The 23,345-nt window shown below is 34.6% G+C and overlaps 3 protein-coding genes across 13 annotated transcripts; 2 read left to right on the top strand and 1 right to left on the bottom strand.

Moving 5' to 3' along the window:
• The first annotated feature begins 3,908 nt into the window (after positions 1-3,908).
• On the top strand, positions 3,909-11,396 carry LOC133696754 (cyclin-dependent kinase G-2-like). Of its 11 annotated transcripts, none has more exons than XR_009842740.1 (9): positions 3,909-6,114; positions 6,683-6,818; positions 6,958-7,046; positions 7,239-7,350; positions 7,456-7,562; positions 7,658-7,827; positions 7,899-8,025; positions 8,249-8,321; positions 9,306-11,396. XR_009842740.1 is itself a non-coding variant. In XM_062119029.1 (6 exons), the coding sequence occupies exons 1-6, from the start codon at positions 4,403-4,405 to the stop codon at positions 7,755-7,757; spliced, it is 2,256 nt and encodes a 751-aa protein (XP_061975013.1). In that variant the 5' UTR covers positions 3,909-4,402; the 3' UTR covers positions 7,758-8,167. The 11 variants fall into 11 exon arrangements, 1 of the variants encoding a protein (XP_061975013.1); XR_009842738.1 differs by having other exon boundaries at positions 7,899-8,076; XR_009842739.1 differs by having other exon boundaries at positions 7,896-8,076.
• Positions 11,397-14,240: 2,844 nt separating this feature from the next.
• Positions 14,241-16,953, top strand: LOC133696755 (4-coumarate--CoA ligase-like 9). Its single transcript, XM_062119030.1, has 6 exons — positions 14,241-15,463; positions 15,667-15,856; positions 16,024-16,169; positions 16,329-16,396; positions 16,505-16,607; positions 16,709-16,953. The coding sequence occupies exons 1-6, from the start codon at positions 14,438-14,440 to the stop codon at positions 16,832-16,834; spliced, it is 1,659 nt and encodes a 552-aa protein (XP_061975014.1). The 5' UTR covers positions 14,241-14,437; the 3' UTR covers positions 16,835-16,953.
• A 108-nt stretch (positions 16,954-17,061) lies between these two features.
• Positions 17,062-21,635, bottom strand: LOC133696753 (lipoxygenase 6, chloroplastic-like). The gene is made up of 9 exons (XM_062119027.1): positions 21,020-21,635; positions 20,325-20,602; positions 19,999-20,236; positions 19,568-19,900; positions 19,315-19,400; positions 19,114-19,221; positions 18,588-18,889; positions 18,239-18,505; positions 17,062-18,097 (listed from the first exon to the last, which is right to left on the bottom strand). The coding sequence occupies exons 1-9, from the start codon at positions 21,426-21,428 to the stop codon at positions 17,338-17,340; spliced, it is 2,781 nt and encodes a 926-aa protein (XP_061975011.1). The 5' UTR covers positions 21,429-21,635; the 3' UTR covers positions 17,062-17,337.
• Positions 21,636-23,345: the final 1,710 nt, after the last annotated feature.

Below are 23,345 nucleotides of genomic sequence, written 5' to 3'. Positions count from 1 at the left end.
ATGATTCGCTATGGTATTTGAGCCTGATTCCAATATAAATATCATAGTTTTAAAGTCTGGTCCAGCCCGGCGGGTCGACCTGGCTGATTCGAGGTTGAAACTAGACCGAGTTTATAAAAAAATAGGGGTAGTTAAAAACCTGACTGACTTGGCTGACCCGGCAAGACTCTGTCAAAAACCCGGTTGAAACTCGTTGACTATTTTTTTACCAAAATGATATCGTTTTAATTTATAAAAAAAAAGGTTAACCCAGATGACCTGGTCAAAACCCATGACCCGAGTCTTAAACTGGATCGGGTTTAAAAACACTAATAAATACAGTGAGTGTCATCACTGGTTTAATTGTAGTTATTTCTGAAAATATCCTAAATATTTTTTACTTGATGAAAGTGCGATGAGATTTTTTTAGATATATAAAATGATGCTTTCAGCTATAAAATATGGAATAATTTACTCGTCTTTTCAATTTTTTTCTAAGAAAAATAATTATCAATTTTTCACAAAATTAGACCCAACAATAAAAATTTGTTGTCCCTGCAAAACTAATATCCAACTCGCTAGGCATTCTAACGAACACACCCAAGTGCAAAATGCTGACGCCTCTTCTTATATCAAATCAAAGCCCTAACATCAGTTTGTTAGAAAGTTGTCTGGTCAAATTTAACGTCAAGAAGAAAATATAAAGGTAAAAAAATAACACATAAATTTAATGTTGTTTGAAAACTTCATACCCCGTTAAACAAAAATGAACGACGATCTCACTATTATTAAAATAAAGAAACACATCAAATATAGTGATAGCGGTACTCTTTTTATTTTTGGATGTTTTTTAAAAATTTATTTATTTTAAAAATATTAAATTAATATTTTTAAGTGTTTTTTTTCTGATTTATTGATATTAAAAATAAAAATTAATAAAAAACACATTTTATCACAATAATCTAATTAAAACCCATGTTTCGTATAATTTCAATCAATTCAAAAATAATATAATATAAAAGGTGACTAATTATCGATAATATTAAAAAAAATATAACATAAAGCCAAATCAATAAAATATCACCAGTTTTTTATGTGATAACTTACAATATTTTAAAAACACTTAAATCTTTCCATCTCAAAACTAACACCTTTATAGAAAATCAAGTATTATATGTGATATAAATAAAGTATTTAAAAGTATGATAATAGTTATTTTTCAAAATATTTTTTATTTTAAAATATATTAAATAATTTTTTTATTTTTTTTAAATTATTTTTGATATTAACACTTTAAAATAATATGAAAATACGAAAAAAATATTAATTTAAAATAAAAAATATTAATTTATTTAAAAAATACTTTTAAAATATAAAAATGAGGAAAAGATATCTTGGGTTACCTCTCCAAACAATTAAGGACTTGGTTTGGTGCGACAAGGTTTACCATAAACTCCATGCATTCACCAATAAAAACTGGACACATCACCTTTTCAATTTATGCCTTAAAATCCAAAACTATTAGCTCTGTTTGTTTGCTGGAAAGTAGTTTTTTTTTGGAAAATGAATTCCGGAGAAAGTGAATTCCGTGAAAGTATTTTTTGATGTCTGGTAGTGTAATGGAAAATAAGTTGGAAAACACTTTCCAGTGTTTGGTTATGTCATAGAAAATAAGCTGGAAAATAACTTATTAATGTTTTATTTTTCTCAAGTTTATTAAAATAACGAGAAACAAATCTTACAAATTAAAAAGTTGAATGAGAATAAAATTGAAAAAAAATATAATTTCATAAATTATCTCAAATAAAATAAATAATAATCAAAATAATAGAGATCAAATCTAAAAAATTAAAAAAAATAAAAGGTGAAGAAATTAAAATAATAATAATTAACATTTCATAAATTATTTCAAATAAAATAAGTAACAATCAAAAGAATGAGGACCAAATTTGATAGATAAAAAATTTCAATAAAAAAATGATAAGAAAAAAGCAAATAACAATTATAAAAATAAAGACCAAAATTAATATAAAAATTAATTTTTAAGGGATGGAATTGAAAAATAAATATTCAAAACAAATTATATATAGCAATCAAAAGTTTGAGAATCAAATTTGATATAATCAGCAAATAATGACATTTCTAATTTTTTCACAACTTCCAGAAAGTGTTTTCCGCCTAAATTTTACAGGAAAACACTTTCCTGAAAACCAAGCCAAATTTTCCTTTGACTGGAAAGTGTTTTCTGTTAACTAACTTTTCTAATGGCAAACAAACACATGAAAGTTTGGAAAGTGGTTTCCCGGAAACCACTTTCTGGAAAACAAACACAGCCAAAAGGGAAAACACTTTCCTGGAAACCAAACCAAATTTTTCTTTGACTGGAAAATATTTTCCATTGACCGAAAAGTGTTTTCGTTGATTGGAAAGTGTTTTTTGTTGACTAGATTTTTTATTGATAAATAAACACAAAAAAATTTAAAAAATAATTTTTTAAAAAGTAAATTTCAAGAAACAAACATGTCTTAATCCCGGTGAAAAGTTTCACAACCCCACAGCCACTCACCAGAACCACTCCCCACCACTCCGTCCTTTCAAATTCCAACATAACAAAGGGAGCATGACAATACATGATAATGGAAGAGTGTTTTAGGACACAGGAATTTTATCGAAGACAGCGCTTATTAATTGTTTCATGTACAATTGTCTGATTCTGTAAAGTTTACAAATTTAGAGCGCAGGGCTGCGCTCCCGGATGAATTTTTTTTTTATCTTGACAAAAAAATTATCTTGGTGGTAAAAAAAATATTTGATGATGTTATTAAATGTTAATTTTGAAATTTACTAATTTTATTTTTCTTTAACTTAAATTTAAAATTAAATAATATAAAAATTAATCCGACATAACCCCGTCAATTTAAACAATCCAGAGATAATCTGGTTGACTGGAAAAAAATATTTTTAGATGAAATTGAGAAGAAAAAAAATGAAATTAACAAAGAAAAACCCACCTGACCTAGCTTCTTACGTAGTTCAAGCTTAAAATTAAAACTTGTAGGAGTTGCCTAATATGATCTAATCTACTTAGTAAATCCAAGATAACCCAATTGATCAATAAAAATAATATAAGAATAAAATTGAGAAAATAGATGAAATTGACAAAAAAAACCTATTTACTCAACTTCTTGCATGACTCAAGTTTAAAATTAAACTACGTGAGAGTTGCTTCTAAGTGATTTAGTTGATTTTGTCAATTTAAAAATAAATAATTATTAAAAATATTTTAGGATAAAGTTTAAAAAAAACTCAAAAAAAAAAGAATGATGAACTAAAAGTGAAAAAAAGAGAGGAGGTTCACTGCTTATATAAATAGTGAAGCTCCATTGAGTTTTTCAAGTATTTTAAAAATTATTTTTTTAATTTTAAATTAATATTTTTTGATATTTTTAGATTATTTTGATGTGCTAATATTAAAAATAATTTTTAAAATATTAAAAATATTATTTTAATATATTTTAATAAAAAAATATTTTAAAAAATAACTATTATCACATTCACAAATAGCCCTCACAAATAGCCCTTAATATGCTAGGGTAATTGGTTCCGAGTCAATTTTTTTTTTTTAAATAATCTTGCCGAATTTGATCCGGTCTCGACAATGTCAACCTGTTAAGTAACTGAGTCAATAGCAAAACTGATTTAAATTGAAATCTAATTCATACCAAGATATGAATCTCGAATTTACATGATGTCGGGTTTGATTACAATGACTGCGCAGATTAGAAATTTAGAAGAAGTTTATCAATTCATTATTGCACAATTTTCCAGCTACGAGGACCTAATTATAATATTGAAAACTTACTAAGGTCTAAAATGTAATTTACAGTTGAGAAATGTAAGGACTTTAAAAACACTCTTTCGCTATCACGTCTGGGCTCTCTCTTTTCCGATTGAGGAGTGTACTTTGCATCCTCGCTACCTCTATCTCCACATAACAGAAACGGCGGCGTCCTCCTTTTCTCTTTCTCACCGGTAAGCCGTAATTTATCTTTTTCTGGCCGCTGCCAACTGCTCTATCTCCACTTCGAGATCGAGATTTTATCACTTGGCTCTCTCTCTTTCTCGTTTTTTAATTTCCAGGGTTTCGAATCTCTATCTTTTATATCCCTTTGATTTTCGAGCAAGTTTGGAACTTAATATATTATTTTTAGGGGATTCGAATTGATGTTTTTTACCTCTTTAATGCTTAGCTTTTGTGCTGCTTTGGGGTTTCAAATTACTTGCCTTAGGGTTAGGTAATTTAGTTTTCGTGAATTTGGGATACCTTGAAAAAAGTGGCGGGATTAGGGTTTTATAGGCGTGAATAAAGGGTAGTTGGATTGCAATTAGGGTTTTGTATTGTGAAGCTTTGAGTTTTGGATATATGGCCGCTGGGAGACACGGGGGTTATCACGATAATGAATTCAAGGACCGGGAGTCTGATTTTGAACTATTAAAAGAGGATTTTGCTTATTCCAAGGATCAATATGATAGAATTGGGAATGGTAATGCAGAAAATGATAGGGGTCAAGTTCATCACTTAAGAGATAGCGCTAGGGTTAGGCAGAAGGATATTAAGGAGATGGGCGTGACTAATGGTGGGTATCGGTCCTCTTCCAGCAGGAGTGATTCAGGAAGTAGTGGTGGTGGTGGTGCCCTAAGGTCACGGAGGTGTGGGTTTTCTGTCAGGGCCACTGATAAGGAGCCAGGTGAGTTGTCCAGTGAGAGTGGGTCTGATGATGCCATTGACCCTGAGTCACATGCTCATAAAGATAGTGAGGTTTTGAAAGTAACACCATTGGAGAAGAAGAGGAAGTTTTCTCCTGTAGTTTGGGATAGAGATGATAAAGCTACCAGTAGCTTATCAAAAAGTTGGAGTTCCCCTGCAGCGGCCGCTCTCCCTCCACCGCCACCCCTGCCTAAGGCATACCGCCAGTCACCTAATGTTATTCCAGATGGAGGTGTAGAGATTTCTCCTGTTATAAGCAGTAAAAACCTGACTCTGCAGTCTTCTTCACCACTGAAGGGTTCGGTGGTTAAAGGGTCAGTTGGCAATTCTGCACCTGAGTCTTCGATAGAGTTGGCTTCCTCACCAGTGGAGGAGCAATGGGGTAATGACCAGGAAGCACAGCACATAGAAGATGAAGATTATGCTCCAATGAGGAATATATCATCTTCACGATGGGCAGATGGGAACAATTCTCCTGTTGACGAGGGTGAAATTGTGGAGGATCAAGAAGTTCCTAAAAGAAGGAAGAAGATGCCTTGTTTGGAGTCCTTGGATTTCAGAGTACGCAACAAGTCATCGACGCCTGATCCGGGGGATCTTAAAAGAGAAGGATCTGACGCAGCTAGAGGGAGGTCATCTGAATCTGATGAGCGAGGCACCTGTGCTAGGTCTTCAAGTGGGGATGATCATCCTGGTAATGATTCTGGGAGGGACGACTACATGGAAATTGATGACAAACATGATAACAATGATTTTGATACAGATCCTGAGGATGAAGATGAAATTGATTTGCGCGAAACACCAGAACCTGCTGGTCCACCTCAAAGAAGTATAAACATGCTTCAGGGATGTAGAAGTGTTGATGAGTTTGAGAGATTGAATAAAATAGATGAAGGCACTTACGGTGTTGTATATAGAGCTAGGGACAAGAAAACTGGGGAAATTGTAGCGCTGAAGAAGGTAAAGATGGAGAAAGAACGGGAAGGTTTTCCACTGACTTCTCTCAGGGAAATAAACATTCTTCTTTCTTTTCATCATCCGTCAATTGTTGATGTTAAAGAAGTTGTGGTAGGGAGTAACCTTGATAGCATTTTTATGGTGATGGAGTACATGGAACATGACCTTAAAGGACTCATGGAGTCTATGAGACAGCCATTTAGTCAGAGTGAGGTTAAATGCTTAATGCTCCAGTTGTTGGAAGGTACGAAGTATCTTCATGATAATTGGGTGCTTCATCGAGATCTGAAGACGTCAAATCTGCTTTTGAACAATCGTGGTGAGTTGAAGATCTGTGACTTTGGGTTGGCTCGTCAATATGGGAGCCCATTGAAACCGTATACTCATTTGGTAGTTACCCTGTGGTACAGGTAAGCTGAACTTGCACATATAATACTCCCACTTGCATAGTTAATATCTTTGGCTAGCTGTTTTGTTTGATTTATTTTGTTTGTGTTAGATATCCTCTGTGTTTTGCCTGGATTATTTCGAATTGATCTCTTACTGTTTTTGCAATAGGCTTGTGGTGTCTTTATTTTCAAAGTATTTCTGTGCTATTAGTGTTCAACTTTTTCTGTGGTGTCTGATATTGATGATTGTAAATTGGCACTATTTGCAACTTTTTATCAGTTTGAATCATTTTTTTTCTATTAACGCTGGTCATATATAGTCATATGAGTAAAGTGCTATTTGCTAGTAGTACTCTCAACTCCTCAGCTATGTATAAATGTATGATAGAAGGATGGCTTGTTTGTTTGTGGATGTAACCTTTATCGATTATTTGGCATTGAACATGTAGATTGTCTTGTCTCTGCAGCCAGTTATCATAGGAACCTTTTTGGCTGCTGCTGCTTCTATGTCTTTTGATGTTGACACGTAATATAGACATGCATCAACACCTTGGTGTCATGTGTTTGATGTTCTCTTCCATTTATCCAGGGCACCAGAACTACTTTTGGGAGCCAAACAGTATTCTACGGCAATTGACATGTGGTCACTTGGCTGCATTATGGCTGAATTGTTATCAAAGGACCCTCTGTTTAATGGCAAAACAGAAGTTGATCAACTTGACAAGGTAAATTAAATTTCCAGAAAGATAATACAAGGTAGACTTACCAGTTGGTTTCTACTTGCCTGTGATCACTAAAACTTCCACTGCTTTGCTTAGTGAGCAAGCAGTCTAATTACTCCTCCACGGCCCTTTATTATTGCAGATTTTCCGAATCCTTGGTACACCTAATGAGACAATCTGGCCTGGGTTTTCCAATTTACCTGGAGTGAAGGTCAATTTTGTCAAGCAGCAGTAAGTACTAATTTTGCATGAACTTATTTTTCAAGTTAATGATAACATGCAGTTGTTCTTATGTTTGCTGCTGTTTTCCCAGGCTTCCAGCTGGGTGATTCTGGTCTGGTTATCTGGCCTCCATTGGTGATACTTTTCTGTTACACGTCATTAATTCTTTTTATCATTAACCACCTTATATGTTCCTTTCAGGTATAACCTACTCCGTAAGAAATTTCCACCAACATCCTTCACTGGATCACCGGTGCTTTCTGATTCTGGATTTGATTTGTTGAACAAGCTTCTAACCTATGACCCTGAGAAGGTAGATTTGCTTTACTGTTAGTTGATTGCTTTTATTTTTTTTAGTAGAAATAGTTTAGTTTATTGCTATAATGACTTAATAAGGCTCATTGTATTTTTCTTGTAGCGGATTACTGCTGAAGCTGCTCTTAACCATGACTGGTTTCGTGAAGTTCCTCTTCCAAAGTCTAAAGATTTTATGCCTACTTTTCCTGCTCAGCATGCTCAAGACAGGTATCTTAAATGAGAAACAGTTGAGTATTTATTTATCAATCCGGTCCTTGTATTTTATTTCTTTATTCATTTAGGTTATTTCTTGTTATAATTAGGCGTCTCCGAAGAATAATGAAGAGTCCAGATCCTTTAGAAGAGCAGCGGAGAAAGGAGTTGCAACAAGGGGAGTTAGGGACTGGTGGTTTGTTTGGCTGAGAGATTAGTTGGTCAACCTTGGCTCTGAATTCTTCCATTTTGCATGCTACTGACACAAGATGAGGTTGAGGTGAGAGATATCCATTGAAAGGAAGTTGCGAACATTGTTTCTGAGACGATAATTTGTACTTTTCTTAGCAGGCCTCTGTGGTGATTTGGGTGAAGAAAATATTTGCTTCCTGCCATCAACCAGTTATGTGTCAGGTTAAATCTGCTCTCCAGCTTTGTTAACATATAGATGTGCCTGGGGCCCTGCTTTCATCGCAAGGTGTGGCATAATGGCTTTTCATTTTAAAATATCAGTTCCAGCTGAAACCATGTATGTAACATATTTTCATTGGTACATTGTAAACTAAACATTATATTTAAATTTGGTTTCGGTGATTAGAACAATATTGATTTATTGCCCACTGCCAGCTCTATTTTCTTCTCCTTCGCTCTCTCTCTCTCTCTCTCTCTTTTAATATTGACATTGTGTTTGCAAGAAACAGTTGGTGTGAAGTCCTGGAGACGTTCTTAGCTTTTCATTGATGAAGAAATAGGCAATAACATAGAATGTCAAAGGTAATTTGTTGATTTGATTATCTTCGGAATGTTATCCAGAATCTGGATTGTGCTTCCCATCCATAATGTGAAAACTCATAAACAATTGATTCTTAGCCTGTCTATTGTTTTAATTTGTTTTACTGTAACCCTTCAATATTGCTGCCTGTGGATGGCCTCCTTGTTATCTTGATATGAATATGCTATTGCATATTAAGTTTTCAGTCACAAGTGTGGCCCTGTGAACCGCAGAATTTCAAGAAATAGCTCTTCTACTTTTTGAAGAAAAAGGAGAAACTAAAAAATAAAGAAAGCAACTGTCAGTAATCTAAGGAAAGAATTGTGTAGTGCAAGCTTCTGTCTAATCCTGCTGATAGTTGCAGTTGCAGTGTGGTACTCTTTATCCTTTCCCTACTGTTGCTAGCCTTGTTTCCCTAGCAAAAAATGTAACTTAGTTTTCTATGTTATTAGTTGAAAAGTTGTTGACTAATGGCAATGACTCATTTGTTGATGATTCGCTAACAATTTGGAAAATGCTGTTTTTAGTTTGATGTCTTTTAATCGCTAAAAGATTTGTTGTTTTCCTAAGCAATAGGTAGTAATTTCGAACTTCAGAGGAAGGGTGAAGCCATCGCATAAAAAATTGACTAGTTCTTCCCTCTACCTGCCTGATTTTCATTGATAGTGGATAGGTCTTGCAGAACTTTTACTTTGTTAAAGGATATCAATTGTTTGATTTGTTTTTGTATGCTTCTCTCTAATTGAAGAATATATCATTTGGTGTATTCAAACAGTCATTTTGTCTTAGTTGTTCATTGTTTTTTATGCTGCTATTAGTTGTTCCCCATCAAGTTTCTTAAATTGAAATTCTTGAGTATCAAAATTTGAGCAGCATGCGCGAGCAAATATGAAGCCTTTCATCCTGTTTTACATTTGATGATGTGAAAGATGAAGATTTGACCCATCAGAATGCTTTTATGACATTGTCTGTGGATGTCACTGCAGTATCAAAGCTAGCAGGTCGGGGAGGTTACCTGATGTGGATTTTATAGAACTTTCAGTTAGTTGTCTTCAGGCTCAATAGAGGTACAACACAAACCTCAGATTCATCTGATTGATCTCTTAATATTTGATTCCTTTAGATGTCAATGTACTTCAGGCGATCTTATTCTTCACAGTTCTCCGTCGGTTTTGTTCCTGTGATGGTAATCTTCTGTAGGATTTGGCACTTCTAATCTTTAGGGCCTGCTTCTCAATTGGGTTGGATTTTATTTTATTGTTTTGACGCTGGGAGGAGGGGGGTTTTACTCTTCTGATAATTCCATCCATATGGCATTTAGGCAAGGACTTGGGCACAACTTTGGCAGGGTTGCATTTTTGATCAATTAGCAATGCACTTCATCAATTGTTTGGAAATTCTTTCATTTATTACTGCAAGCTATGTAGGGGTCCTTTTCCACTTTTAAATCGCATCCTGTTTATGCTGACCCATTTTATAGTAAGAAAAGATGAAAGCTCCTATTAGGACATTTTATGCTTGTTACCACATGTTGATTTATTCATCTAGGACAAATTAAGTCAGTCTGAGATTATATTAGCTCTTATAAAATTTTATAGAAAGAATATGGTGTTGTTGGACGTTAACTATCATGAAGAAATTTAATGACATTTTAAATCAAGTGCAATTCTTTTGTTGGGTTTCAGTATTTGTATTAGACCAAAATCCTAAACCCCTTAGCAACCCTCAATGTTCGTGCAATACACTTTCTACTATCTTCAAGATTTGGCAACTGATATTGTGGGACAAAGTACACATTTACCTTCAAGTAAAAAAATGGTAATTAGAACTGGCAAGCTTGTTCAGAAGGTAAGGAATCCCAGCTTATTTGGGATTGTGTAGTTTTTTCTTCCTTCAAGTAAATGTTCAAGCTTCTTTTAGATGAATTTTTAATATAACTACATTTATGCAGAATAAGGATCTTTTGGGACATCACGTAAACAAAATTTACATTACCTTTTAAGTGGCTGGTGAACTGTTTGCATTTATGCGTATTGGTTATGGGGTATCTGTTGCTTAAGAATAGCGACTGTAACCTCAACCGATTTGTCATCTTGGTTCACTAGTTGAATAGCTGATGTGGTGCTTGTCATATGCATAGTTTGTTCAAAGGGTCTCCAGCTTTCATCCTTCCTTGCGTTATATTCTTCTTAGTTGTTAGACGAGCTCAAGTTTATGAAACTGATTACTGGTTTAGCTAATATTCCATGTGAAGCTTGTGATCAAACAGGTAGAGCGTATACTGAGCCTGTGTATCTGTTACCTAAAGTATTTGTTTTGGTTTTTCTGTTTGGTTGCCAAACTTTGGGTGACCTTTTGAATCTAAGTGTTTAAAAAAACTTTCATAGTACAATGCATCTTCCTGCCCAATAATTTCGCATAATGTCAACTACAAAAGTATGTTCCTGTTGATTTGGTTTTTATCATTTGTTGCGGCTGAACTCTGGTTCCTTCCACCAATCCATGCACACACATAGAAAAGAGATTCATCCTAGGAGAGTCTTTTGCAGTCTTCTTTGCTCACTGGTGCAGTTTTGTGTTGGGAGTAACTAGTTATATTGTTATCCATGCCTAGATGCATGCATATAATAGATGACGCAGGCAGAATGAATGATTTCAAAGCATCCACTTCTCATTCTGGAACTTTACCCCAAGCAACCTTACGGTACTAATTTTTTACTTTTTATTTGTGGGCGTCGCATACATTTTACTATTGTTTGAGATGTCACAGGCAACAAGGATGTGATGGTCATCATAAGGATTTTCCAACCACCCATACAATTCTCCAAGGGGTTTGATTTGTTACGGTGCGTTTAGCATCTGATGATGCAGTTCACTCCTTTAGGGGTATGGTTTTTTGTTTCTTTTCTATTGCATTTATCTTTATGCAAGTAAAATTTAAATGATTAGAAGCAAATTGAACTTTGCAAGATCTCTCCAAACTAATCGTAAACTGGAATCTATATTTAGTAACTGTTTGGAAGTGAAGTGTTGGTTGTTTTATAAAGTGTTTTATGTATTAAAATAATATTTTTTTTATTTTAAATTTTATATCAGCACATAAAAATAATTTAAAAACAATAAACCATATTAATTAAACTGGGAAATAAAGCCCAGTATAGTCTTAAAGAAACAAAGGAAGAACAAGTGGGGAGCGATAGTGGGAGAGCAGTAGAGGTCCTTATCTATGCGATCACATGGCGGCAGTTGTTCATTGTTTTCCTTTCGCCCCAGTGGTAGGATTAAACAATATTTGAATCCCTTAAAGATTCTGTTCTTGTAGTGTAAACTTTTGCAAGTTAAACCTGCAACGTTTTAAATCATTGCCAAGTGCCTCGTAGGATGTTAATGTTATAAAAAGAATGTTATAGTCATCTACTTTATAATTGTATGCGCTATGCTTCTAAGTGTTATATTAATTTTTTTAATGTAAAAAAAATATTTAGGTATTAATAACATATTTTCTAGTAGAAAATAATTTAAATTAAGTGGGGGTTGATCGGAGTTAACTTGACGAGTCTAAAGACAATTTAGAAAATCATAAAGAACATAGTTTGATTAAAAAAATTTAAGATATGTTTTTTTAACATTAGAGATGTAAATATATTGGATTAATCTGGGTTAATCTAGGTTAACCGGTCAAATTTGCAAGCTAAATCATGAGATTGTGATACTTCATAGACAATAAATTAAAATTAAATATGAAATCTAACTTCCAATAAAAAATGTTGAAGGATAAAATCTGAAAAAAATCAATTAAAAAAAATAAAAAAAAACAACTCGAGTTAATTTAACTATTAATTTGGGTTATTTCAGATTAACCTGTCAAATGTGCAAGCTAGATCATGAGATTGTGATACTTCATAGAAAACAAATCAAAATTAAATATAAAATCTAACTTCTAATAAAAAATATTGAATGATGAAATTGAAAAAAAAATTAATTAAAAAAAAAGATAAAAAACAAACAACTTGAGTTAATTTGGGATAACTTGTGAAAACTATAACTTAGATTGTGTGACTAGGATAATTCAATTGAAACAAATTATAAAGCTTAGAAAAAAATATCAATAAAAAAAAACCGGATCAACTCGAGTTAACTATCCAAACTTGTGATAAGGTAATGAGATTGATATAACTTCATATAAAGTAAAAATTAAAATTAAAAATTAAAGTTTAATTCTAAATCAATCAAATATTGAAGAATGAAATTGAAAAAAAAACTAAAAAAGAACAAAAAATGTGAGTTAACGCTCGAGTCCAGATAAACAATTTTAATGTTGAAGGATAAAATTAAAACAAAGATAAAAAACAGCTTGAGTCAACCAAGGCTAATTCGTCAAATTCATGACTCAAGTAATGAGATCGAGATAACTTTATAGAAAAAAAAATATAAAAAAAAATTTATGAAGATTAATCCCAAATCAATCAAACGTGAAGGATGAAATTGAAAAAAATAGATTAAAAATAACAAAAAATTGACTTGAGTTAACCTTTCAAATTCATGAACCGGGTAATAAGATCAGGATAGCTTTGTAGAAAGTATATAAAAAATAATCCTAGTCAACCCAGATTAATATGCTAAACTCGCAACCAAGATTATGAGACTATAACAACCAATTGAAAGCAAATTAAAACAAATTATAAACCCTGATTTTTAATTTACTCATTTTGAAAGTTGAAATTAAAAAAAAATCAATATAAAAATACAATAAAACAACATGAGTCTATTCGGGTTAATCTGCAAAACACGTTACTCGAGTCATAAGATTGGGACAATCTAAAAAAGCAAACCAAAATAAATTATAATTCTTGATTAACCCAATGTTTTAAAAAATATCAATTAAAAAAAAACTAAAATCAATTGGATTAATCTGCTAAACCTGCAGCTCGAGTCATGAGTTTGCGATAATTTTATAGAAAATAAATTAAAATAAATAATAAAATTTAATTTTCATTAATATAATATTAAAAAATAAAATTAAAAATAATATTATTTCAAAAAACTTAAATCAATCCGCCAAACCTATACCTCAACAACATAAAACCCACATCATGATTGTTGGTCCTCGTGTGTTGAGGGTTAGTAAATGAAGTTACAGTTTAGGCAATTGGTTAAGTGCTTAGTTGGTATGCTGTAGTCCCCTGGCTAACTGCTTGGAAAATTTTTGTATACTGGATAGATATAAATACAAAGAAAATAGAGAATTAAAGAGTTCAGTCCAAGTTTGGTTGGAAATTGCAGGTACAGATGGCGTGTTTGAATTAAAAACTTGGCTCTCTTGTTCTCTCACAACGTTGTTGCTGTCGCACATGAAGTTGTTCGAAAAGCTTCCAGATGTCAAAACGCGCTCTCTTGTGTCCGTGTTTTTCATGCTCCCAAGGCTTTGTCTCGATCCATGACAGAAATGATGGCGGCGCGGTCATTTTTCACTTGGAAACGTAACCTTATTGGAAATCAAATCAAAATTCGCATGGCTTTTAATAAAATAATTTCTGATTAATTTATCCTAATAAATCGCAAGCATTTCTATATTTTCTTTTTTGGAGAAAAATCATAGAATGAAGGGGAAATCTTAACTACGTTTTCTCCTTAAATTTTATTTCTCTCTTTCCACATTTTGTATAATATAAAATACAAAATGGAATATTAAAATGCCCTTTTCCCATCGAAGAGTCACGTGAGATAAAAAGCTGCTAAATTACACTATTTGGATGCTATATTGATAATTGGACTTTTCCAAATGGCTTTTGTAATTGGCTACGTAACTTTGGTTACTGAAGGTGTTCTTAAATTGGCAATGCCGCTTGTCTCTGGCAGAGAGAATTAAGATTATTATTATTATTATTATTATTATTATTATCCCCGATGGCTTTATGCAGTATAAAAGGTCAAAATCAATGACTCCGTAGATTCTCTCCCTTTGAGTTTGACCACTAGCTACTCGTCGTTTATTCCAATCCTACACTGTAATTAATTAACTATTAAGGCCTCCGTTAATAACTTCATTGCAACTCACCCTCCTTCAGTCCACGACTCAAACCAAACCAAACACTCATTTGAACTGAACATACTGAACATGGAGAATCAACCAGCAACGTTAATCGATCCAAAAAGCGGCTTCTGCTCAAAGACCAACTCCTACCACTCCCTCAGACCTCACCTCCAACTCCCTCCGATCACCACTCCTGTTTCCGCCACCGAATACGCCATCTCTCTCCTCCTACATTCCTCCCCTTCACCTCCACAAACCACCGCTCTCCTCGACGCTGTCACTGGCCGCCGCATTTCCTTCCCTGAACTCATTCACTTTACCGAAACCCTAGCCTCCTCTCTTCTCAACCGTTTTCGCCTCAAAAAAGGCGACACCGCTTTTATTCTCTCTCCAAACTCTATCCACATTCCGATCCTCTACCTCTCTCTCTTCTCTCTCGGCGTTGTTATCTCCCCTTCAAATCCGCTTTCCTCTGAACGGGAGATTCTCCACCAAACCAACCTCTCTAAACCTGTCATCGCTTTTGTCACGTCACAGACTGCTCACAAAATCCCTTACTCGGTTAAGAAAACGATCCTCCTCGACTCGCCAGAGTTTGAATCGCTTATGACGAGTCAGACTCAAGGCACAGTTAATGGATTGGAACGAGTAAGGGTTTATCAATCGGACCCGGCAGCGATTCTCTACTCCTCGGGGACAACAGGGAGATTCAAAGGAGTGTTGCTGACACACCGGAACTTCATATCCATGCTGGCTGCTACTATTGCGACTCGTGGCGTGAAGAATAAGATCACTGCTGTCACTTTGTGTACGGTGCCATACTTCCACGCGTACGGTTTTGTATACTGTTTAAGATTGGCAGCGATGGGGAACACGCTGGTGTCCATGGGGAGGTTTGATTTAAGTGCGATGCTGAGTGCGATTCAAGACTATAGGGTGAGCCACGTGGCAGTGGCACCACCGGTAGTGGTGGCGATGGTTAAAAATGTTGGAGCAATGGATGGCTATGATTTGAGCTCTCTTGAAGTGGTGGCATGTGGGGGAGCTCCTCTAAGGAAAAGTGTCCTTGAGCTGTTTAAGGAAAGGTTTCCCAATGTGCATATTGCCCAGGTTATTATTATTTTTATTATTTTATTTGAATTTTGAATAGTATATAGCATGAAGAATTGAGATTGGATAATTAATGACTTAATGAACACAATTTTGTAATATTGCTGTTGATTTTTATTTTTATTTTGTTAAGAGCTTATTGGAGCAGTAGTTTATGCTGATGCTGATGATGTTAATTGTTGATTAACCTTAATGACATGAAGGGATATGGGCTGACAGAAACAACGGCCCGAATATTTGCAACAGTAGGGCCTAAAGAAAGTGAAGTCATTGGAGCAACAGGAAAGCTTATATCAAATTGCCAGGCAAAGATTGTTGATCCAGACACTGGTGTCTCTCTTCCCCCTTCCAGTCCTGGGGAGCTTTGGGTTAGAGGAGACACTATTATGAAAGGTAATCGTTCGTCTTCCTCATGACATTCGTTTTAGTGCATTAGATGTACAGAGCACCAATGTTAAGTCTATTTTGTCGTGATGGATGAAATTGCGAGAGATCAGGCCTGGTCGACTAGGATGTAGTTTTCACCTTGGTTTGCATGAATATGCATCATTCTAGCGTAGGTTACATTGGCGATGACAAAGCAACTGCTGCAACTTTGGATTCCGGAGGATGGTTGAGAACTGGGGACCTTTGTTATATCGACAATGAAGGCTTCTTGTTTTTCGTGGATCGTATTAAGGAACTGATCAAATGCAAAGGCTACCAGGTTTATACCTCTATCTTTGTTGCTGGGCTCATTACTATTACTACTGCACATGAAATTCAGACGTCAAATGATAAATTTAAGTGGTTTTTTTGTCTCTATAACTCGCATAACTTTGATCAATAGTTGTATGCTGCATGTGCAAATTTTTGATTGCATCAGGTTGCCCCAGCAGAACTTGAGCATCTGCTCCAATCGAATCCAGATATCATTGAGGCAGCTGTAATCCCGTAAGCCATTCATTTTTATCACCACCACAATGTTCAAGGATTTACAGTTTACCTTTTGAAATTCATTTTAGTGCTAGGGCTGTTTAAGTTTCATCTTGTACATTGCAGGATTCCTGATGAGGAAGCAGGTCAAGTGCCTGTGGCCTTTGTGGTAAGACAAAATGGAAGCATTATTGACGAATCAAAAATCAAGGATTTTGTTGCCAGACAGGTACTTGCTAAAATCTCATACACGATGATGATACCAGAAGAATTAAAAACCCTGGTTCATGTTTTATCTTTCATCTGATCTTCCAAATAATTTTGTTGCAGGTTGCACCATACAAGAGATTACGACGAGTGATGTTCATTGAATCATTACCTAGGAATGCCACCGGTAAGGTGCTGAAAAGGGTACTAATCAATCTTGCGTTATCGAATGCCACCCCTAAGCTGTAAATTTCATTATGTAAATGATGAACCTTGCAATTATATCAAGGATCATTGTGCTGGTTTTGAAAAGTTATGGATTGAAGTGTTACCATCTTAAAGTCTAAAAAGCTCCAATTATCCAAAAATACCTAGCCTATTCCGCACATAATCGCCTACTAATTTACATAAAAACAACTCTGATGAAATCCTTGTACAGATAATTGTGTATTCGTACCATCACCAAGCCCTCAGCATGCAAGGAACTTCGGTTTTTAATTGACCATCGCACATCTAAAATCATTGATACCACACATACATATTGGTCCTCAAACTTTAAATATGAATCCCATAAGCTTCTAATTCGTTGATTTTACGTCATATCCTATGTTTGCAAAGCTCTAAATATGGATCGATAGAAATTACATCCATGCTTGACATTTTATTACAGACGCTAACTAAACAAGCTCTTCGAGAAAGAAAATGGTATTTTCTAAGCCAAGGCTATAATGACTTCAAACCAGGCTAACCTTTTAGATAGAAATGCTATTGGGGATTCCTCGACCCGTTACTCCAGGGCCTGAAGTGGGAAGGAGCAGTTCATATGGCGGAACACCTGCACCACTTCTGTTCTTAAGGCGGACATCCTTATTTCTTAAATGTATTATCCCTTCTATCTCCTCCAATCGAGCAGAAAATCTGTTGAACAACTCTACTATGTCATGATCATTTATCCAATGGCCGTGCAAATGGCTCACCTGACCCAAGTACTCTTCATCTGGGGAGTGCGTAGAAAGAGTGTCCTGAGTAGCCATTACTTTGGTGGCTTGAAGTTGAGTTGGCAAAGAAGACAGGAAAGTGAGCTGAGGATTTCGGATGAACTTTTCGTAATCATGCTCATTTTCTAGTGGGATGAGTTTTCGCATGAGGGTAGGACGATTAGGCACGTACCCTCCGAAGGGGTACTGCCCAAAGTTTATAGCAGCATGCTGCCCTGATGCAATCCAGATGATTGTTGTAAGTATGCCAGATAAATCTTCTTTGGTATTGAGTTTAGGCCACCATGGCTCGTTCCTCTTGTCGAAATGACCTTTATTTTTTATCTCATCCCACCAGGCTTGGAGCTCAATATCAGACTTGACAAAGTTAGGCTCAGAGTAGAAGTGATCAACATAAGATTCTACATATTCTTTTATGGCTGACCAAATGAGGAGCCCGTCTGAAGCATAGGGGTAGTCTTCTATCACAAGTCTCACACCACAAGGCATTGAAGGATCCTCCACTGCCATTCCCCTGAAAGTTTCATCACAAGTAACATCTTTTTGATCATTTATTCTAATAAGATCACGGCAAGTGATGTTTTGGAAACAGTAATACACTAAATGCATGAAAATACAAAAGGGTTTATGAAATTAAAATGCATTACAGTTTTACCTGCGAACAAGATCTGCTGGCAATGCCTCCATGTCAAACCGCCACATATTCTGGTAAGCTGCAGAGCTAATCTCCATGGAATACTTTCCAGGACTGAAACAATTTTCAATTATTCCTCCTCCATTTATTAAGCTTTGCCGTGCAATTGCATTAATTTCAAGAGTATAGCGCATATGAGGATGGAGCAATTTGTAAATGGGGTGCATTGCACTAAGCTGTCTGTGAGTTGCAATTATATAAGTCTCCATGCAAGCATGAGTTCTCAACCTGAGAATTCAAAAAAACAAACAGGTAAGAGATGCGCATGCCTTGATTTTAAAATTTCATCAAGTACAATCCATTCTTTTACCAGTGATTTACTAGCTGATGGACACCAGCATCATTTGAGCAGACATGAGCTTTGGCTAGTTTCCAAATCCAATGTGTTGTGGCATCATGCCCATGAGTGTAAACACGTTTTTCTCCAGGTGAAGAGGGTGATGGAGGAAGTGAAAGCTCAATAGCTATTGGCCTTAGCATATTAGCTCGGTCATGAAAGAAAACAGTCCTTGATGCATAAGCTTTTCTCCCTGGCAAGGAGTTCATCTTCTCCATAAATGGCAAAAGCATATCATGGTGATCGACTATAAATAACCTATTCTCTTCAGTTGCCTGTATCATTAAGTATCAGAAACCAGAATTAGAGGAATCCAGTTTTTCAGCGCAAACTAGTTTCAATTTTTTTTTTAATTTTGTGGAATTTCAACCAGAAAAAAGAAGATGAAAATCAAAGGCATGAATCACCACATGTTTATTCTTTCTCCAGATTCAGAACAATGGAAACAGTTTTCTGTGAATGTAGTAGGAATGCAGCGAATAATGCATGATACAGGTACCTTTTCCACACTCATTCCATTAAGTTCTTGCTCTATTAATCTCTTTGTGAGTGCTGATTCCGGAGGGCCATAAACAGCAGGATCCAGTTTGCTGAGAATTGGAAATTCCTGTAAAATTCAAACAGCTTACAGAATAAGGGACATGGCAAAAAAAATTCAACCTGTAAAAAGTGACAAGTTGCGTGTGATTTGAAATACCACCTTTAAAATCTCAATGTTCACTGGATTCACCCCAGCCAAAGTCTGGCGTGCAAACTCACTGTCACGCAACCATGCAAATCTATCTCCTGAGCAGATATAACAGACAAGATATAACAGACAAGGTGAAAAAGAGAAGGATAGAATTGACTTGAGACTACAAAGTGCTTTTCAGATGTAATTCTAAGATAACAGCCTAATCGCTGCGGTATAAAAGAAAGCATGCAGAAAAGACGGAGGAAGAAAAGGAGCTTACGTTTTATAACAATTGGGGTTTCATATTTCAGCAGCCTTTCACCAACGCTAAGAACCTGTTTCATAAGATTTCCCAAAAAGGGATTCTGAGCTATTTCATTTAGCTCGTCAGATTTCAAAACAAAACCATCATTATATAGCTTATCAATATCGGAGAAGCACGTGAAGGGAATGTCTGAACTAGACAATGTTGCAGAAATTGCTGGAATAAGATTGTGAAGCAGAGCTTTCAACCTTCCAGTAGAGAACGTGTTTTGCTTGATCTCCTCGAAAGTTTCATCCCTAGGCACATACACTGGATGTGGCTTTTCAACTCGAGTTTCACAATTCGGATCTAAATCAATTCATTCAAGGCAATGCATAACCAATCAGAATAGCATTGAAAAAATGTCAGGAAGTTGTTCAAATGAAATTCTCAGGAGAACATTATACCTTTCTTGGTTGGAGATCTACCAGTTCTACAGCGCCTAGGATAAGGCCACTTCTCACAGCCCAGGGCCGGTCTAGCAAGTTCTTCATCCTTGTCAGGATTACCCAAATCATTATAAAGAGCATAATCATAAATTCTATCATGAGGCTTTCTCTTGCCCTTTCCATTACCACGAAGGCTGAGCAAGTCCTCACGCCGTAGATCTTTAATACCAGGTGCTGTTTGTGATGGTAGATATGCCTGTACACAACAACGTGCACATCGCGTAAGCAGAATGAAACACAAAAATTTAGTAGAGAGAAAAAAAACCCTGGTAAACAACACTCACTTGATTTCTGAAGATAATTCTGTCATCAGGGTTATCTTTGCACGAATGAATCCATGTATTTGCAGGGAAGAAAATGGGACCTTCATCAAAACCATGAACTACAATCTCCATCAAGTATACCTCCTTGCCATGAAGATTGGAAACAAGAATTGCTCCAGGATTCCCAAAATCGAAGGGAACAGTAAAATCAGCTGCATATTCAAAGATACGCTCGTTATTTGATGGCTTTGGTAACCACCCCCTCACAAATGCCCTTACACTCTTCCCTGAATTGGTTTCTGCAAGAACAACAAAACCATAAACACTCAGAAAGTTAAAAACATGACATATTATAACATGGTCATAAATCCTTGTGTACCCAAATCTAATAAAACAAAGAAAAAAAACAGATCATGATCTGTCCTTTAGTTACACAGACAGGCTTTTTTGCTTTGTCTAACCATATGAATAAAAAAAATAAGTAACAACCACTCAGCATTAAAAAAATCCCAAAAACAGTACTTCAACCCAAGATCTGTAGCGATGTAATGAAACTGCAAAGCAAAGTTTGAAATGCACCCCAGAATCCCACAGCTCATGTACTTGCATTTCAAAAATATCCAAGCTTTTAACTTTTTAGCACACAAATAACATTAAAACAAACAAAAATCACAAAAAAAGTTCGTTCAAGTAATAGAATATGTACTACCAATTACCAGGATCAATCTCCTCACTGACAAGTTGAATCGAGATCCCTCTACCAATCCCATTAATGAAATATTCCCATTGATCCTCAATCTTTTCATTGATCTTCTCTTTCATCTTCTTTCTTATAGTGATCACTGCCCTCACATCTATCCCTCCTCTCCCTAATTTATCACTAGTACTCGATAACACAGTCCCATTGACTTCTTTATTATCAGTTTCCTTATTAGGTTGCTCCAGAGCCTTGTCATCATTGCTTATCACTGCCCGGATGGAACCGGGCGTACAAATGACCTTTGATCCAGATGGAACCCGGGTTTGCCAGAAAAACCCATGTTTCCAGGTCCTGGATGCCGCTGTAGATCGCCGGAAAGTGAGCTCTGGTTTGAAAGGAGAATATACCTGTTTCACTGCATACATAGTGATGAAAAGAAAGTTGACAGACAACTAATAAGGCAAAAAAATGATGTTGCTTGGTGCTGGAAGAACCGATGGAGCTGCCCTGCCTGAGACAGCGAGGGAGGGAGAGATTTCTGCCTGTATAAACTGCGTGGACTGAGTAAGTGTCCGAGTGAGAGAGCCAGTCTATAATTATAAGGTCTACTACGTACTATGGTTCCTTTCTTTCTATGCTAGGATGTCTTCATTAATAATGTTTGTGAGGATGAAGTTGAGTTGCACACTCCCAGACTCAGTTAATTGAGCGTGGAGACACGTGCCAATGATGTAGCTGGAGTGTGAGAGGCTTCCAAGTCAATTTCTGATACGGACTTTACAAGCAGAACAAATAGTATAACACTGCAGGATCTCAGGACTTACTATATTTTTTAATCATATATATATATCTATATATATATATAGCCACATGTGTTTTTAGATAAAAAAATTCTAAATATAAATAAAAAATTTATATTTACACGTAATTGAATAAATTAAAAATTATATGTTTTAATAAAAATTAGAAAAATTAAGTTACATGTGATGATTAAAATATTTAATCTCGTAAAACGAAATATTTATTCGATTGTATTTATTAAATTTATTTATTAAAACAAGTTTTTTATTCAACCATATAATAATAGCAATAAACATGCACATTGATCAATTAATAAAAGGAAAGGAAAAAAAACATAATGCAATATTATCCATATTAAAAAATTATTTGAAAATAAATATCTTTTTATTTTCAATAATAAATTTAATCTATATATAATAAATAAATATATATATATATAGATGAATAAAAATAATATCTTAAAAAATTAAATACACGCAAATAGTTAAAGAAATTCCATATAAAAAAGTTAAATAAGGAAAAAATTCAAAGATAAGAAATATTAATTGAAAAATATTTTAAAAAAGATATATTAAAAAAGGAGGTTAAGTAAGCAAAAGAAAAATTCACATATGAAAAATATAAATTTAAAAAGTATATATTAAAAAAGGAAAGGAATGAAAATTTGTGAGGATTGTTACCTTTGTTTTCTTTCTTCCTTTATATTTATATATATATTGCTGTCTTGCTGAAATGAAAAGAGTCACAAGCTGCACCTTTCTCTTTCTCTTTCTAGTTTTGGTATGCTGTGAAATGCTAGTATTTTTCTCTTTGGGATATGCTTGAGAAAGGTATAGCTTTTTTGATGTGGTGGCTTTTGCATGTTGCTTGTGGCTGTTATTAATTATTATGGTTATAAGAATTTATTTGGTGATATCTTTTATTATTTTATTATTTTTATTTTATATATATAATATTTAAGAGTCTCAAAAGCTTTATTTGTCGGTTTTTTTGCTTTCAAATAATTTTCAAAACAATTTTAAAATATTACCGAACACAATTCTCATTATTTTTTTTAAAAGAAAGCTCGAAAATAAAATAAAACAAGCCATAAGCCATTGTCTTCTAGGTTTCCTTTTGTCTGTCTGGTTTGGGAAATAGTAGATGTTTTTCACTTATTTTCTAATTATCATGAAATAAAATCTACAAATAATTGAAGTCCTAAGGCACTTGTTAATGTCAATAAATGGAGAACTTTGTTTTCATATACACATTGAGCAGGATTTAGAACAAACCAATCAGCATCGTGTGAAATCAACATGGATTAATTAATAAATAAATAAAGATTTATTAGGGTTTTGCGGAACAAGAAATATTTGGCACCATTTGGGAACGCAAACCGCGTTCTCAAAACAAAAATTATTTTTGTTAAATTTTTTTTTTTATGTTTTGAATTGTTTTGATGCGTTAATCTCAAAAGTGATTTTTTTAAAAATAAAAAAAATATTATTTTAATATATTTCAGCACGAAAAACATTTTAAAAAGCAACCGTAACTACACC

This window comes from Populus nigra, chromosome 6, assembly GCF_951802175.1.
Source record: "Populus nigra chromosome 6, ddPopNigr1.1, whole genome shotgun sequence".
NCBI lineage: Eukaryota > Viridiplantae > Streptophyta > Magnoliopsida > Malpighiales > Salicaceae > Populus > Populus nigra.
This window is presented reverse-complemented; position numbering and strand designations above follow the sequence as displayed.

Coding starts and splice junctions, on each gene's coding strand:
- LOC133696754 (XM_062119029.1), top strand. CDS start 4,403: ATGGCCGCTGGGAGACACGGGGGTTATCACGATAATGAATTCAAGGAC. Junction 6,115..6,682: donor GTAGTTACCCTGTGGTACAG/GTAAGCTGAACT, acceptor CCATTTATCCAG/GGCACCAGAACTACTTTTGG. Junction 6,819..6,957: donor AAGTTGATCAACTTGACAAG/GTAAATTAAATT, acceptor TTATTATTGCAG/ATTTTCCGAATCCTTGGTAC.
- LOC133696753 (XM_062119027.1), bottom strand. CDS start 21,428: ATGTATGCAGTGAAACAGGTATATTCTCCTTTCAAACCAGAGCTCACT. Junction 19,901..19,998: donor TAGATCTCCAACCAAGAAAG/GTATAATGTTCT, acceptor GAATTGATTTAG/ATCCGAATTGTGAAACTCGA. Junction 19,401..19,567: donor AACCCCAATTGTTATAAAAC/GTAAGCTCCTTT, acceptor ATATCTGCTCAG/GAGATAGATTTGCATGGTTG.
- LOC133696755 (XM_062119030.1), top strand. CDS start 14,438: ATGGAGAATCAACCAGCAACGTTAATCGATCCAAAAAGCGGCTTCTGC. Junction 15,857..16,023: donor AGGAGACACTATTATGAAAG/GTAATCGTTCGT, acceptor ATTCTAGCGTAG/GTTACATTGGCGATGACAAA. Junction 16,170..16,328: donor TCAAATGCAAAGGCTACCAG/GTTTATACCTCT, acceptor TGATTGCATCAG/GTTGCCCCAGCAGAACTTGA.